The 16,063-nt window shown below is 46.6% G+C and overlaps 1 protein-coding gene across 1 annotated transcript in view; it reads right to left on the bottom strand.

Annotated features, from left to right (window-relative positions):
* The window catches only part of LOC147688749 (uncharacterized), a 207,982-nt gene that overhangs the window by 122,519 nt on the left and 69,400 nt on the right, over window positions 1–16,063 (bottom strand). The window contains exon 3 of the mRNA XM_086941657.1: window positions 1,594–2,132. Within this exon, the coding sequence (XP_086797783.1) occupies window positions 1,594–2,132 (539 nt within the window). The remainder of the gene's footprint in view (window positions 1–1,593; window positions 2,133–16,063) is intronic.

Genomic DNA, 16,063 nt, shown 5'->3' with positions numbered 1-16,063 from the left:
CCAATTCTGCAATGGTATGTGTTCCCAATTAATAAAGTAAAATGCCTGTTAAGTAATTTGTCCAGTTTCGGTGCCAGGTAAGAGGAACTACAATAAAGAAAAACAATCTAAGACCTGTTTGAGATAAATCTGTTACCTTAGACTTTTTATCGGGTGGGAAAAAAACAGCTGTCAAAAGTTGATGGCTGTCACTCTCACACCCCCTGCCCCTTTTCAGGTTTGTGGTTATACTGGTGGCAAAGCCTCCTGCAGCTTGGCTGGTAGGAAATCTCTTTCGAATGAAGCTCACTGATGGATATGGTGTCAGAAGGCTTTCTCAAGCCATGTCCAGCACCTTTTTCCCTTCCCAGGTGGAAATATCAGCAGCAAGCTAATCTTGGACATAAAAATCAGTTTTTTGCCCCATGCGCCGGTAGAAGACTATCACTGTATCAGGGACATTTATTTCAGTTTCAAATTTAGACCCTGCTTTGGGGTCTGTCTTTGAAAAATAAAATAGGACAGACATCTGATATGCGTCCAGGGATTGTTGGACCGACTGCCACTTTTTTTTTTTACCAGAACATTTCCGCCATGCAGACGGAAGCCACTTTGGTGATAAAAACCAGTGTTCCAAAGAAAACCCTGAATTTCCCAAATTCAATATAAAACGGTATGCCTAATATGAAATGTGGTTTTTCTATCAAAATATTACGTTTTCAATAAATATCTGCACTTCTTTCAGCTCCACAGTATCGACCACCAACATGTAGTCAAGGTAAGTGAGAGTGGATTTAAGAATATTAAATCTATGCTTTCCTGGTCGATACTGTGGAGTCATTATAAGTGGAGGTCGGTAATCCGGATCGCAATAGATTTACAGAGTACCGAATTGCAATGGAGTAGTATTCCTAAATATGCTATATCTGCAGGAGGACTATGTGTCTACACATTTGAAAAGCCCTCAAGCCATCACATGCAGTCATGCGCTTCCATCTATCATACAGCACCGCAAGACTATCTAAATAGAAAATGTTTTTGAAACAATACAGGGAAGGTAACATCCACACATAGGAAAATTAATTTAAAATGCTAGCTCGATAGGGAAAGCAGACACAAGATATGGAAATGACTGGATTGTCTCGTTTCAAATCTTTCTTCCTTATTATCTAGTTTGGCTTGATTTGGATTAGATGTTGTATTTCTATAATGACTCATATCTGTGACAAGGCATCAAAGCAGTCTTGATTGCTGGGTAGCAAGCTACTTAGTGCATTTTGGAGCATGAGTGAGAGCTAAGTGTGATGTATATTGTCTTTTATTCTCTGCCCCAGTCAGAAAAAATTCCACTGCAGGCATCTCTGTGCCAGTGACTTGGGAATATGTAACCATACCTGGTGCGTTTGTCGGGTTTGGTTAATCGACAATATGTGCAGCTGATCTGTGCTACAGCCAACAGCAATTTTAACTATAAAAGAATAGTCTTGATTGAGTTGACTTGCTCAATCTTTTGATAACAAAGTTTTAATTTTATTATAGTTACATCATGGTTTCACCTACCTTATAAATCCTTGGCAAATTACAGTTAAGATAACCTAAACAGTGAAACCTCACCTGACAAATTCGATCAGCGTTGGCAGAGCATTCGGTCATTTGGAAAAACCCGGCTGGACACAGGGTGCATTTTTCACACTGTGACGGGCTCTTTTGGAAATCACAAAATTCATCATCTTCACAAATGCCGCAGTCCAGCAGAGGTGGCCCAACATCAATCACTTTGGCATCCACATCCACTTTCTGCACAGAAAATGACTTCTGTAGGTGGTTCCTGGCCTGGTTCTGAAGACCCTGGAGATGCCCTTCAAAATAGTGCTGGATATCATCCTGCAAGCTCTGAAAGGACATCTGCTTGACAGTGTCAAACAGCATTCCGTACTGGACCTTCACTACATCCATCTGTTCATACATTTTCCTTTGCTGGTCGAGGATCTCCCGCTGCTGGTTGATTAGGGTGCTTTGCTGTTCCGTGAGTCGTTGCTGCAAATCAGCAATCACCTTCTGCTGATTTCTAAGCATTTCAACAAATTTCTCTTGTCCCTTAGCAAGCTGCAGTTGTAGGATCAGGGCATCTTCTGAAGGCACTTCGTTTTCTCCTAAAACACAGAAAAGAATTTGTCAATTTAGCAATCTGATGATTTTCAGAATTACAACTATTGGATGCTGCAATGTCCATGTAATGAAGAAATTAAGTACATTTCACAAAGCTGTATATCTTTTGGAAGAAAGATTAGTTTCTATTTGATAATCCTAACTCCTAGAATATTTTGTATTTTTTATTCAATTAACATTTATAGCAGTTACTACCAAGCGCCGAAAATAGGTCAGATAATCAATAACAAATTTAGGGAAGGGACAATATAAGACAAAAAGAATACCCAGAACAGAAGATGTATCACAACTTGAAGAGGGTTCTAAAGTTTAGGGGCTGGCAAATCAAATGTGAGAGGTAGAGGTTAGACAAGGGTCTCCAACCTTTTCTGTAATGAGAGCTACTTCAGATCAGTGAAAATCGTTGTGAGCTACTGTTGGCCAAGTAACTTGTGCATTGTTACTAGACATCCCCTCGCCATGTTTTATTGACTTTAAATCAAATGTCTATGGAGCCCGATACTTTGGTTTGAAAAAAATAGTGTGACTGGGGGTACTAAATAGGGTCGCCATGTGTGTCAGTGAATACATGAACTGTGGGGATGTTTGAACATGTGTGTGAATGAATGGGAAAAATGTGTATGGGGGACTGAAAACATGTGTCATATGTATTTGCCAAAATTAAAGAGAATGGATCACTTGTACCTGCAACCAGGGTCCACTGTATTCTATTCATCAGTACTTAAAGAAGTTCTTAAAAAACCCTCATTCACGCAGGCAGGTCTTGTGGCAGTTTATCTTGATTCTCCGCCTTTGTAGGTACGTGACAGCATCATCATCAGGTCTCTTTTTGTATGCTTCCTCCACCCGGAGGGAACCACTGGTTTTTACAGTAGTGATTAGAAATCAATGGTGAGTGAAAGGTGCTCAAGTGGGGTGTGAGGTTTAAAAAGTGATCCTCATACTACCTAAAAATAAAAAATGTATTCCGTTTGGTGGAGTACAGCTCATGATCAGGCTCTGCTATCTGCAGCCTGATAATGATGTAAAACAAACATATCATTTCCCTAACTTGCAAACTTGAAAATGCAACATGTATTGCAGTTTGCAGTTAAAAATTAACCCAAGGCTGGGAGCTACTCTGAATGTTTCTGCAAGCTACTGGTAGCTTATGATCCACTGGAGACACCTGGGATGAACTAATCAAATTTAAGAGGTGTGAGGAAGAGAACAGAGAGGTACACTAAGCTGAATTAGAGAAGAAAGAAAGAGATTTCAAGGCCATAAATACATTTAACAACCATGGAGATAAAGAAATAGTAGGGAAAGGAATGGCAGTGTAGATTCCTAAGGTCCAAATCTGTCTCACTGTCTTCATTCCAATAGGAGATTAAACTTCCCTGATGGTGTTAAACTGATCAATAGAATGGTACAGACTGAGGTCCAGATTTGCCACCTACTCATGCAGTGCAGTGCAGCAAAGTCAAATGCTGCACTGCGTGAAAAGGAGAGAGGAGGAGAGTGCCCGGTTTGGAGAAATAGGACACTCTCCTCCCTTTTCCCTAGCGCAGCTCTAAAATCAGATGACATGCACCACAGAGACACCTTTCCACCATAGTTGAAGGGTGTCTCCATGAGTCTAGCATAAGCTTTGTACTGGAAGGGTACTCTTCCAGTACAAAATACTATGCATAGACTGACTTTAATTATTTTCCCTCTTTGCATGTGTGCTGTAAAGTGCAGCATATGTACAAAGTTGGAAAAGGTAGGAAAAATGAAAGCATTTCTCGTTCGTTGCGCCGACTTCAAAAGGGCGCAGTTTTCTGACGGTAAACACTGTTTACTTTATTTAGAAAAATTGGGTTTAGCATCAGAAACCTTGGGTGGTTGCATGGGAACACCCTTGTGTAAAATAGTAGATTGTTGTGATAAATAAAGATCAATGATCAGATGTTGGTTCAGGAGCCATTTAATAGCCTCATCCACGAACAGCCAAAGTATAACTGACAAAACAAATCATTCACCATTCTAAGAATGATCAGACAAGAGAAATCTACATTCTATGAGGAAGCAAGTGTTAGTCAGTAAAGTAAGACATCACACATCTCCCTCTTATACAATAACAATAAAAATAATAAAAGAAATGAGAGATAAGGGAAGTATGGCAAAAAAAAACACAAGTCACACTTAACAATGGAAATAAAAGAAAGATTAAACATAATCCTTCATATAGGCAGGTGCTCTGCGTAATCTCTGACTTCTCATGCGAGGGGAAAATGAATTGTTGAGACGGGATATAGGGAGCTTGAATGAAGGAGCAGATTCACAAACAGTATCAGAACAATCTTGAGAAACATTTCTCGATCTAATTACAACTACTCTACTTTTATTCCAGATCCTTCCATCTTGTGTCTTAATGGCATTACCAAACACCTTGATAACAGGTCTGACATTTGTATATTTAGACCATGAACTTCTCCCAACAGGTGCCTTTATTTTTACAAAGTCACCTACTTTTATTTCCTGAAGTCGAACACATTTTTTTTAATCAAAGTAAGTTTCTACATGCTTGTTTCTCTAACTCCCTCTCCCTCCAAACACCAATATGATTGTCAACAAACCCTTTGTTTAGATTCATCCAACCAGGACACAATAATGTGTTGGGTACTCTTCCTTTGAATAGCTCAAAAGGGGATTTACCAGTGGTAGAGTGAGGGGAGCTCCGGTAAGCCTCAATTCTTTCCCTAAGTGCTTCCTTCCAATTTAAACCATTGACTCTAGCAAGTTGGATACATTCTTTCAGTGTTTTATTTACTCTCTCTACTGCCCCATTAGTTTCTGGGTGGTACAAAGAGGACAGTTTGTGTGATATGCCACATTTGGTGAGATAGGCATCAAACTGTGCCGAACAAAACTGAGGGCCATTGTCTGACAGAATACTGTTAGGAAAACTTTCTCTCATAAATATCTCAGACAAGAACTTAATAATAGACTCAGAAGTTATCTCACTGACAGCACTCACTTCAATCCAACGGGAATATAGGTCAACTAAAACTATCAAATAAGGGGTTTCAGAAACTCCAGTAAGGGGACCCAAGATGTCAATAGCTAATTCATCCCAAGGATGATTAGGTAAAGCTCTACAAACCATAGGCATCTGTCTGGTTTTCAGGATTTTGTCACTTGCGCAACACTCTACACAATCTCTGACCATACGTTCTGTCTCCAAGTCCATCCCAGGCCACCAAAACTGCGTGCGCAACATTTCCTTAGTTTTCACTATACCCTGATGCCCAGAATGTGCATGCAACAACAATCTTTTCCTTAAAGAATTGGGAGGGATAAGCCGTAAACCACGTGTCAGCAGATCATCAGTTAACGATAATTCATGTGAAACTAGAGACCATGGTTTATCTAAACGTTTGTTATCTCTCAGTAAGGATATTACTTTACTTAGCTCTTCATCTTTTTGCAATTCCTCTTTCCACTCATATTTCCCAACAACACCCTCAGTAACTTCACAAACATCAAGAAAATCATCTTCATCTACAATTACCTCATCATTGCAAAGATCATTTCCTTTGACAAGTCTTGAAAAGCAATCTGCTGCTTTATTTGATACACCTGGTAAATATTGCACCTCAAAATCAAACTCCTGTAAGGATATTATCCATCTTCTAATCCTTGAAGAAATTGAATCTAACCCTTTCTTACAAAAAACCTCTTTCAAAGGTTTATGATCTGACTTTACAATGAATTTTGTGCCCCAGATCAAATTCTTAAATTTTTTAAGAGCCCAAAAAATAGCTAATGACTCTTTTTCAATAACCGAGTAATTAAGCTCGGGACCACGAAGACACCTTGATGCACAGGCAATAAGGGAATCATTACCATCTTTGTTTTGTACTAAAACCGCTCCCAGACCTTTATCACTAGCATCGGTATATACAAACGTAGGCAAGCCGGGAACAAATGCCTGAAGACATGGAGCATTTTTCAACTCTTTCTTTATCTCATCAAATTCTTTTTTACAGTCAACTGACCACTCATATGTCACATTTTTAGCGGTGAGTCTTCTCATATTCTTTGTCTTATCCGCAAAATGTAAAATAAACTTCCCATAGAACTCTACCATGCCAAGAAATGATAACAACTCATCTCTATTTACTGGCTCCACCATGTTATCAATCGATGTGACCAACTCAGACTTAGGAAAAACACCTTCACTCTTAATACAGTGACCAAGATAGTTCACTTCCTCTAACCCAAACTTGCACTTTTCCTTCTTAAGAGATAACCCAGAATCTGACAATCTCTTCAACACCTCACACACTCGTTCATTATGTTCTTGTATGTTGGCACCATAAATTAGTAAATCATCCTGATAACATTTCACACCTAAGAGACCTTTTAGTATGTGAGTCATAATCCGTTGAAATACTGAGGCCGCTGAGATTAATCCGAATGGCATCCTTTTAAATTTAAAGGTTCCCATAGGGGTAATGAAAGCAGTCAGATCTTGGCATGCGGTATCTAGTTCCACTTGGTGGTATGCAGAAGCTAGATCTAAAGTGGTAAAGTACTTCGCTCCTTCTAGTGTCCCCACAATCTCATCAATGTTTGGCAATGGAAATCTGTCTACAATTACCTCCTTATTCAGCGCCCTCAAATCAATACATAAACAAATTTCTCCGGTAGGCTTCTTAGCTATGACAATTGGAGCCAACCATTCTGTAGCCTCTACTGGTTCTATTATGTTATTATCAATTAATTTTTCAATCTCTTTTTGCACTTTACCTTGTTCTGCTAAGGGAATCCTCCTCACCTTTGCTATAACAGGTACAGCATTCTTTTTCAATTTTATGCAGTGCTTGTAGCCCTTTAAACATCCTAACTGTTCTTTAAACACATTGGGAAACTTTCCTGCAAACATCTCCGACAAGTTTTCCACCTGTTGTATCTGCACTTGAGGTGAAGCATTGGGATCAAGTGTTACTCCTAAATCTCGCTGATCTCTCCAACTGATCAAAGCATCACCAAAATTAGTCACATAAATTTTACCAGGAATGATGCGACTTCCCAACTCAAGAGTGGCCATAAAATATCCAAATATTTTAATAGGCTTTTTTCCATAACCTAAGGGTATTATGTCGCTTTTGAAGAGTTTGACACTATCTCCAAAAGTCTTGCGTAATAATTCTTGGTCAATCATAGTGATTTGGGAACACGAATCAAACTTAAACTCAATCATGGCATGATCGACTTTTACTAAGTGTGAGGGATGTTCCAAAGGACCACTATCGACTTGGAAAGTCACAGTCTTCACCTGCGGTTGAGACCATTTTCTATATACATTATCTCTCTGTTGGACCTGGGCCTCTTGGCAGGGTCATCCCTAAACTTTTTGCCTTCCTCCAATACTCTCTCTGACCTATTTTGTTTGGTTTAATGACTCTGGGCACTTTACCACTGCTGACCAGTGCTAAAGTGCATATGCTCTCCCTACTGTAAATTGTACATGTGATTGATGTCCATGATTGGTTCATTGGATTTACTGTTAGTCCCTAGTAAAGTGCACTAGGAGTGCCAGGGCTTGTGAATGCCAATACTGCTAGTGGGCCTGCAGCGCTGGTTGCGCCACCCACAGAAGCAGCCGTAAGATGTGTCTGGGGACTGCCACCGCAGAACCCGCGTGCAGTCTCGTACTGTCATGCTGGCTGGGCAAGTGCAACCACTTGCCAGCCCCGAAACCTTCCCTTGACTTCATATTAGTCACCCCTCTGGTAGGCCTGAGGGCAGGGTGCATTGTAAGTGTAAGGTAGGACAAGCCCTGATGAGTGTGGCATGTCCTAGTAGTGAATTACAACTAAATTCGTATTTCACTATTGTAAGGCTACCTGCTTCCTTTAGGCCAGAACGGGCTGCTGGAATTATTACACTCTATAATCCCAGCAGGCTCAGGGAGCATGGTAGAGAGTCATGTTTAGTATGCCTGAACTCAGGATGAGAAAATATTTATTTTAGTAAAGTTTATTTTAATATCCTGTGTTTGCAAATGCTACTTTTAGAAAGTTAGCATTTGCTTGCCTAACCATTTCAGCCCGCCTCTGCTGGTATGTGTATCTGACTGTCTGGGATGTGTGAGTGACAGGGCTGGGGGATGACAGGTGGTGAATGCGCAGATTACACCTTAGTGGGAGGTAGGAGTAGCTCTTGACTCTGAATCTGGCTGTGCTCTGCCACCACAATGCTGGCTCCACCCTCCTGGGGAGCGAGTGAGGACTCAGCCGACACCTGGCCCAGGAAGGGCGAAGCCCCATCAACAAGGTACTCTGGCTGCCCCTGTCCGCACAATGCTGGCTCCACCTCCTGTGGGGCGTCTGATGCGCCTGCCCCTCACACTGAAAGCAGAAGCCGGATTACGCCACCAGAGTACTCAAGGACTGAAAGTGGCTATGCAAAGGCCCCCCTGGCCTGCGAGAACAAAAGAAATGCAGTATAAAAGTAGGAGCCCCGCTCCTTGAAAATTAGATCCTGTTTGGGCTACAGAAGGAACTCTACCCGACGAGAAGGACCGGGAAGGACAAGGAAGAGTGCTGTCTCTTGCCTGTGTCTGGTGCCTTGCTGCAGAAGGAGAGGAAAAAGGAAAGACTACAAGAAGACTTTTGCTTTGTGAAACTTTGTGCCAAACTCTGCTGAAAGATCTCCAAGGGCTTGCTGTTGAACTTGCCCCCTGACCAGCGCCCCAGGACCAGTGGGCGCTACACCCTGAAGAAAGCGACTGTGTGTGCTGCTTATCGCTGCAGTACTGACCGAGGGGTCTGGGAGCCCTGGGCAAGCCTGCCACGCTCCCCGTAATCCAAGGCATCGACATCCCCCCAAGCACCGTGACCGGGGCCCAAAGCAACAGCGAGAGCAACGTGAGGTCCAGCCGCCGCTGGCCCGAACACCGTGACCGCATCTGCACCGGGAGCCCGAGAGCAACGTGAAGGAGGACCCGTCCGGTCCAAGCTCCCGAATTGACTGCGCTTCGAGCCGTCAATCCACCTGCGAAGACGGACAGCCGGCCTGTGATAACCCCCCTCTGGTCGGCATCCTGCCCGACAGCCCAGCTGTGAGCGCACAGCGGCAACCGGCCCTTGGCTGGGTACGTCCTGCACTTGGGGACCGTACTGCCACTGGCCGCCACCACACAGCCGCCGCCTCCAGGGTCGGAGCGAACGACGAGGAAAGGACCCTGCCGCCACAGAGCACCGCCGCCCCGGATGACCCGTGACCTGCCAGGCTGAGAGCCGCAGCGAACAGCGACCCCGGAAAAGCAACGCGACGTGGGACAGCTCCCCTGGAAGCCGCCCGCTCCACAAGAATTCGAAAGGTACTGTGTTGTATCCTCACGGTGCGAGCGTCCTGCAACCCGAGCTCGCACCGCGCTATCTGCTCCCAACGCGAGCCGCCTCTGAAACCGAGGCTCGCACCGCTCCTGGTCCTTGAGGCCCGAGCTCCCCTCTGAAACGAGCAGAGACAGCGGAAAGCGCATTGAGGCGCTACAAGACACTGAACCTTGCTGAACCTGGGCAGAAGGCACCAAAGATTGCTTATTGCTAAGAACGAACTGTGGCAACCTGAACTTAAGTAAACTGGAACCGCTATTGAAAGTTTGACAACTGTATTTACAAACCTGCTTGAAATCTATATAAAGATATATATTTTTACAAATACAGTTTGGTGTCATTGTGTGGTGGGTTGGTTGTGATGGTGTGATATTGCAAATGTTTAACCCTATGTGCCCCAAAGATTAGCCTAAGACTGCTTAAGCCACACTACCTAGAGGGTAAGCAGAGGTTGTCTTGAAGGTAACCCTCAGCCCTGACGAGGAAGAGAGAGTCCCTGCTTGTCGCTAGTGCTACACTGCGCCAACTAGAGACTCCCCCTTCCTACATTGGTGGCGGCGGTGGGATTTTCGAATTTACATTTGCAGTGTTTATACCTGAGCTTCTGACCATTGCACAGTGATTACAGTCCAGTAACTTAGCCACAGACTTTTTTTTGATTTATGTGTTGCTAGAAGAGATATCCATGTGTTTTTGAAGTCATGCCTGTGTCAGTGAAAATGGAAAAGGCACCATCCATTTCTTCTATTGACTGTGATTGGGAGAAACTAGAAAACTATACCGGGAAACAGCTCAAGAGCTTCTGCAAAAATTTGAACATTTCCATGACCGAACTCTCCAGAAGGGAGCAGTTCCAAAAGGCGCTGAGGGCCTGGGTCAAGGCAAGGAATGCCCCTGGAAAAGATATTGAATTTGAGGATGCAGAACAGCAGCTGGAGGGACCCCTGACTCCAGAGTGGAGGGGTGCAACCTCCCCATTGAGTAGCAGTGTTTCTAGCCGAGGTCTGTCGCCAGAGGAGCTGGCGGACAGACAGGCAACCCGAGATCATGAAATGAAGTTGGCGGAGCTGAATTGCCAACTGGAGCTAGAATCTAGGAAGTTAGCCCTGGAAGAAATGAAAATGGAGCTTGCGCATGACTTAAGAATGAGGAAACTTGACATGGAGCTCGAGGGGCTTGAGGCCAGGAGGGCTTCAGCCCAGCAACAAGAAATGTGGGTAGCTCAGAGATTGAGCTTTGCTGAGTTGGAGGTGGAGTCCAGCTCAGATGGTGGCAGCAACATTCAGGTATCTAGTGCTGACAGCATAGTGCGCGCACCTAGAGATATGGCACCTGACTTGGAGGGGGTTAACTTACACCAGGAGGTTCAAGGGCATGAGGTAGCTCCAGTAGTGCGCAGCGACCCTGAAGGGAATAGGGTGACTGGCGTAGGAGTTCATGGTCCTAGTGGTGGGAGGGATTCCCCCATGGTTGAGGTCCTGGTGGGTGAGTGTAAGGACCGCCCAGAAGAGTGTGGGTTGTGTGACAGAGACAGTCTGCTACTGTCTGGCCAGTCTCAGAAGGATGGTGTGGAGTATGTGTGTGAGGCGCTGGATGGAGAGGTGGAGGATAGTTTGGTTAACCCTACTAGGGGGCTGTGTAATCCAATTGTGGGAGAGCATACTTTAAGTCCCAGTTTTCCAGAGCTATGCCAACACCTGTTTGAGAGTGAGTTCTCTGACCCCAGGGAGCTCACATTGGAGGCAGACCTTGTGGTGGATTCCAGAGGGTCTGGAGAGGCATTGGGGTGTGATCCTGTGGGGAGTGGCTCAGGTATCTTCCAGCCCAGAGTGGTGGAAGTGGCGCAGAGTAGCCCAGCTAGGTCCTGTAGTAGTGAGAGGGGTGTAGGGCCTCACGTCCTGTCCTTGAGGGGAAGGAGTGAGAATGGGTTTTGTCCCGGTAGTGCCCAACCTCAGTCTCAGAGCCTGGATGGTTCTTTAAGGGAACACCAGGTGGGGAGCCTAGGCTGTCCGGATGAGTCACCCGCTGAGGGGGATCCCCCAGTGTCTAGAGAACGTGGAGGCTCTGTAAACAGAGCTCCAGTAGTTCTGGTGTCTGGCAGTACCACTCCAGTTGGGAGAGTGCAGAAGTCCAGAAGGAGGGGCGAGAGGGGGAAAGAGTCCCCAGTGGAAGAACCAGTGGGTCAGGGGCCAGCCAGCGGGGCTGCGTCCCCAGTGAATGACCATGGGGACACCACTTCTGTCCTGGGGGATCTTCCCGCACTGTCAGATGGACAGGGGTTGGGAGATCTGCGCCAGGCAGACTGTCGCACGGCACATGAGCTATGTGCCACCCTCAGGGGGGGCATGCGTGCTCCCCGGGAAGTCCTGGTGCGCCAGGCAAGTGTTCAACTGCAGGGTTGGGTCCCTGAGTTGGAGAGCCAGGTTCAGGTGTTGTCTGATCTGGAGGGCAGGACCACTGTAATCAGTGTCCTGGCCCATGTCGCTTCTAGGGGTACCACTCCAATTGGGAGTGGGCAGTACTCTGGAAGGGGGTGCAGAGGGAGGAAGTCCTCGCCTCTGACCCCGGTTCAACTAGAGGGTCTAGACCCTAGGTTTAAGGGCCAGGTGCAGGGTGTCCCCCCTGACCTGGTGCCCCAGTTGCAGGATAGCACCCCTGAACTGGTGGGCGGATTGTGCAGGTCACCTGCCACAGGTGCCCTGACAATTCTGAAAGGGGGTACCACTCCAGGTGGGAGGGTACAGAGCCCCAAGGAGGAGGACCGGGTGTGGGAAAGCCCACCCCAGTTTTTGGTTCAGCTGCCAGGTACAGGCCTGGAGCTGGTGGGTCAGTGCCAGGATGACATACCTGACCTGACAGGAGGGAGAGTGGACAAAGGGTGCCAAGCACCTGGGGCTACTGCCCCCCACTCTCTGAGGCCACAGAGGTTTGGGAGCCCTGAGAGGCATGAGGCCTGGGTCTCAGCCCTGACTACTGTCAGTGGCCACTGTGATTTGATGACTTTCTGTTGGGACACACCTGTGAGCGAGTTAAGGTTAGAGGCTGCACAGGTGGTGTCCACAGAGGAAGAGAAGGGTGCCCCATGGAGTAGCTGGGTGGACCCTGAGAGTATGTACAGAGGATTTAAAATAGGTTCTGATTGGCGGAGAACTGGAATGTGCCCCTGCTGTTGCGGGCCAGGTCCATGTTCTATCGCCCAAGCAGGGAAGCCCATCACAGTGGTGATTGGTCTACCCTGCGTTTTGGCTGGAAGGGGGTTGTGTTGGACCTGGGCCTCTTGGCAGGGTCATCCCTAAACTTTTTGCCTTCCTCCAATACTCTCTCTGACCTATTTTGTTTGGTTTAATGACTCTGGGCACTTTACCACTGCTGACCAGTGCTAAAGTGCATATGCTCTCCCTACTGTAAATTGTACATGTGATTGATGTCCATGATTGGTTCATTGGATTTACTGTTAGTCCCTAGTAAAGTGCACTAGGAGTGCCAGGGCTTGTGAATGCCAATACTGCTAGTGGGCCTGCAGCGCTGGTTGCGCCACCCACAGAAGCAGCCGTAAGATGTGTCTGGGGACTGCCACCGCAGAACCCGCATGCAGTCTCGTACTGTCATGCTGGCTGGGCAAGTGCAACCACTTGCCAGCCCCGAAACCTTCCCTTGACTTCATATTAGTCACCCCTCTGGTAGGCCTGAGGGCAGGGTGCATTGTAAGTGTAAGGTAGGACAAGCCCTGATGAGTGTGGCATGTCCTAGTAGTGAATTACAACTAAATTCGTATTTCACTATTGTAAGGCTACCTGCTTCCTTTAGGCCAGAACGGGCTGCTGGAATTATTACACTCTATAATCCCAGCAGGCTCAGGGAGCATGGTAGAGAGTCATGTTTAGTATGCCTGAACTCAGGATGAGAAAATATTTATTTTAGTAAAGTTTATTTTAATATCCTGTGTTTGCAAATGCTACTTTTAGAAAGTTAGCATTTGCTTGCCTAACCATTTCAGCCCGCCTCTGCTGGTATGTGTATCTGACTGTCTGGGATGTGTGAGTGACAGGGCTGGGGGATGACAGGTGGTGAATGCGCAGATTACACCTTAGTGGGAGGTAGGAGTAGCTCGTGACTCTGAATCTGGCTGTGCTCTGCCACCACAATGCTGGCTCCACCCTCCTGGGGAGCGACTGAGGACTCAGCCGACACCTGGCCCAGGAAGGGCGAAGCCCCATCAACAAGGTACTCTGGCTGCCCCTGTCCGCACAATGCTGGCTCCACCTCCTGTGGGGCGTCTGATGCGCCTGCCCCTCACACTGAAAGCAGAAGCCGGATTACGCCACCAGAGTACTCAAGGACTGAAAGTGGCTATGCAAAGGCCCCCCTGGCCTGCGAGAACAAAAGAAATGCAGTATAAAAGTAGGAGCCCCGCTCCTTGAAAATTAGATCCTGTTTGGGCTACAGAAGGAACTCTACCCGACGAGAAGGACCGGGAAGGACAAGGAAGAGTGCTGTCTCTTGCCTGTGTCTGGTGCCTTGCTGCAGAAGGAGAGGAAAAAGGAAAGACTACAAGAAGACTTTTGCTTTGTGAAACTTTGTGCCAAACTCTGCTGAAAGATCTCCAAGGGCTTGCTGTTGAACTTGCCCCCTGACCAGCGCCCCAGGACCAGTGGGCGCTACACCCTGAAGAAAGCGACTGTGTGTGCTGCTTATCGCTGCAGTACTGACCGAGGGGTCTGGGAGCGCTGGGCAAGCCTGCCACGCTCCCCGTAATCCAAGGCATCGACATCCCCCCAAGCACCGTGACCGGGGCCCAAAGCAACAGCGAGAGCAACGTGAGGTCCAGCCGCCACTGGCCCGAACACCGTGACCGCATCTGCACCGGGAGCCTGAGAGCAACGTGAAGGAGGACCCGTCCGGTCCAAGCTCCCGAATTGACTGCGCTTCGAGCCGTCAATCCACCTGCGAAGACGGACAGCCGGCCTGTGATAACCCCCCTCTGGTCGGCATCCTGCCCGACAGCCCAGCTGTGAGCGCACAGCTGCAACCGGCCCTTGGCTGGGTACGTCCTGCACTTGGGGACCCTACTGCCACTGGCCGCCACCACACAGCCGCCGCCTCCAGGGTCGGAGCGAACGACGAGGAAAGGACCCTGCCGCCACAGAGCACCGCCGCCCCGGATGACCCGTGACCTGCCAGGCTGAGAGCCGCAGCGAACAGCGACCCCGGAAAAGCAACGCGACGTGGGACAGCTCCCCTGGAAGCTGCCCGTTCCACAAGAATTCGAAAGGTACTGTGTTGTATCCTCACGGTACGAGCGTCCTGCAACCCGAGCTCGCACCGCGCTATCTGCTCCCAACGCGAGCCGCCTCTGAAACCGAGGCTCGCACCGCTCCTGGTCCTCGAGGCCCGAGCTCCCCTCTGAAACGAGCAGAGACAGCGGAAAGCGCATTGAGGCGCTACAAGACACTGAACCTTGCTGAACCTGGGCAGAAGGCCCCAAAGATTGCTTATTGCTAAGAACGAACTGTGGCAACCTGAACTTAAGTAAACTGGAACCGCTATTGAAAGTTTGACAACTGTATTTACAAACCTGCTTGAAATCTATATAAAGATATATATTTTTACAAATACAGTTTGGTGTCATTGTGTGGTGGGTTGGTTGTGATGGTGTGATATTGCAAATGTTTAACCCTATGTGCCCCAAAGATTAGCCTAAGACTGCTTAAGCCACACTACCTAGAGGGTAAGCAGAGGTTGTCTTGAAGGTAAACCTCAGCCCTGACGAGGAAGAGAGAGTCCCTGCTTGTCGCTAGTGCTACACTGCGCCAACTAGAGACTCCCCCTTCCTACACTCTCTTACCACTTTTAGTCCTACAACACTTAGAGAAATGACCTCTTCTACCACAGTTGTTACAGATTGACTTGAAAGCAGGGCAATTTGGTGAATTAGCTAAATGCCCATTATTTCCACATCTAAAACAAGAAAATTTATTAGAAACATTAAAGTTCGGATTGTAACTATTCGTTCCATTTTCATTTTTCTCTCCAGACGATTTTTCTTCTTTCTTAACTTGACACACTACTTCCTCAACTTTGGATTCACTTTTTTTTTCAGGCTCATTCATCTTTTCTTTTTCCTCCTTCAACTCATCAACGCATTTTGTCATGTGCTCAACCTGTTTTGCTATAACAAGAACTTCATCTAATGGTGGTTCATCCTTTAGCCAAAGTTCCTTCCGAATACTGTCATGAGCACATTTCAAAACAAATTGATCCCTTATTCTCTCATCCAAAGTCTGTCCAAATTTGCAACATGAAGCCAACTTTCTTAGTGCAGAAACATATTCCTCAACTGATTCGTCTTTCTTTTGTCCTCTTAAGCCGAAATGATATCTCTCCATTATCGTGCTTAGTCTAGGAAGATAATGTCGATCTAATTGTTCAATTGCTATTTCATATTCGTTTAAATTTCTTTGCTCAGATGCAGTGAGTTCAGGTAAATGTTCTAATACATCTTGACCTTCTCCTCCCAGACAGTGTAATAGTAACGAATGTTTCCT

Source organism: Lissotriton vulgaris, chromosome 10, assembly GCF_964263255.1.
Source record: "Lissotriton vulgaris chromosome 10, aLisVul1.2, whole genome shotgun sequence".
In the NCBI taxonomy this organism is placed as follows: Eukaryota; Metazoa; Chordata; class Amphibia; order Caudata; family Salamandridae; genus Lissotriton; species Lissotriton vulgaris.
Note: the sequence above shows the minus strand (reverse complement) of the source record. Positions and strands in the feature narration are given on the sequence as shown.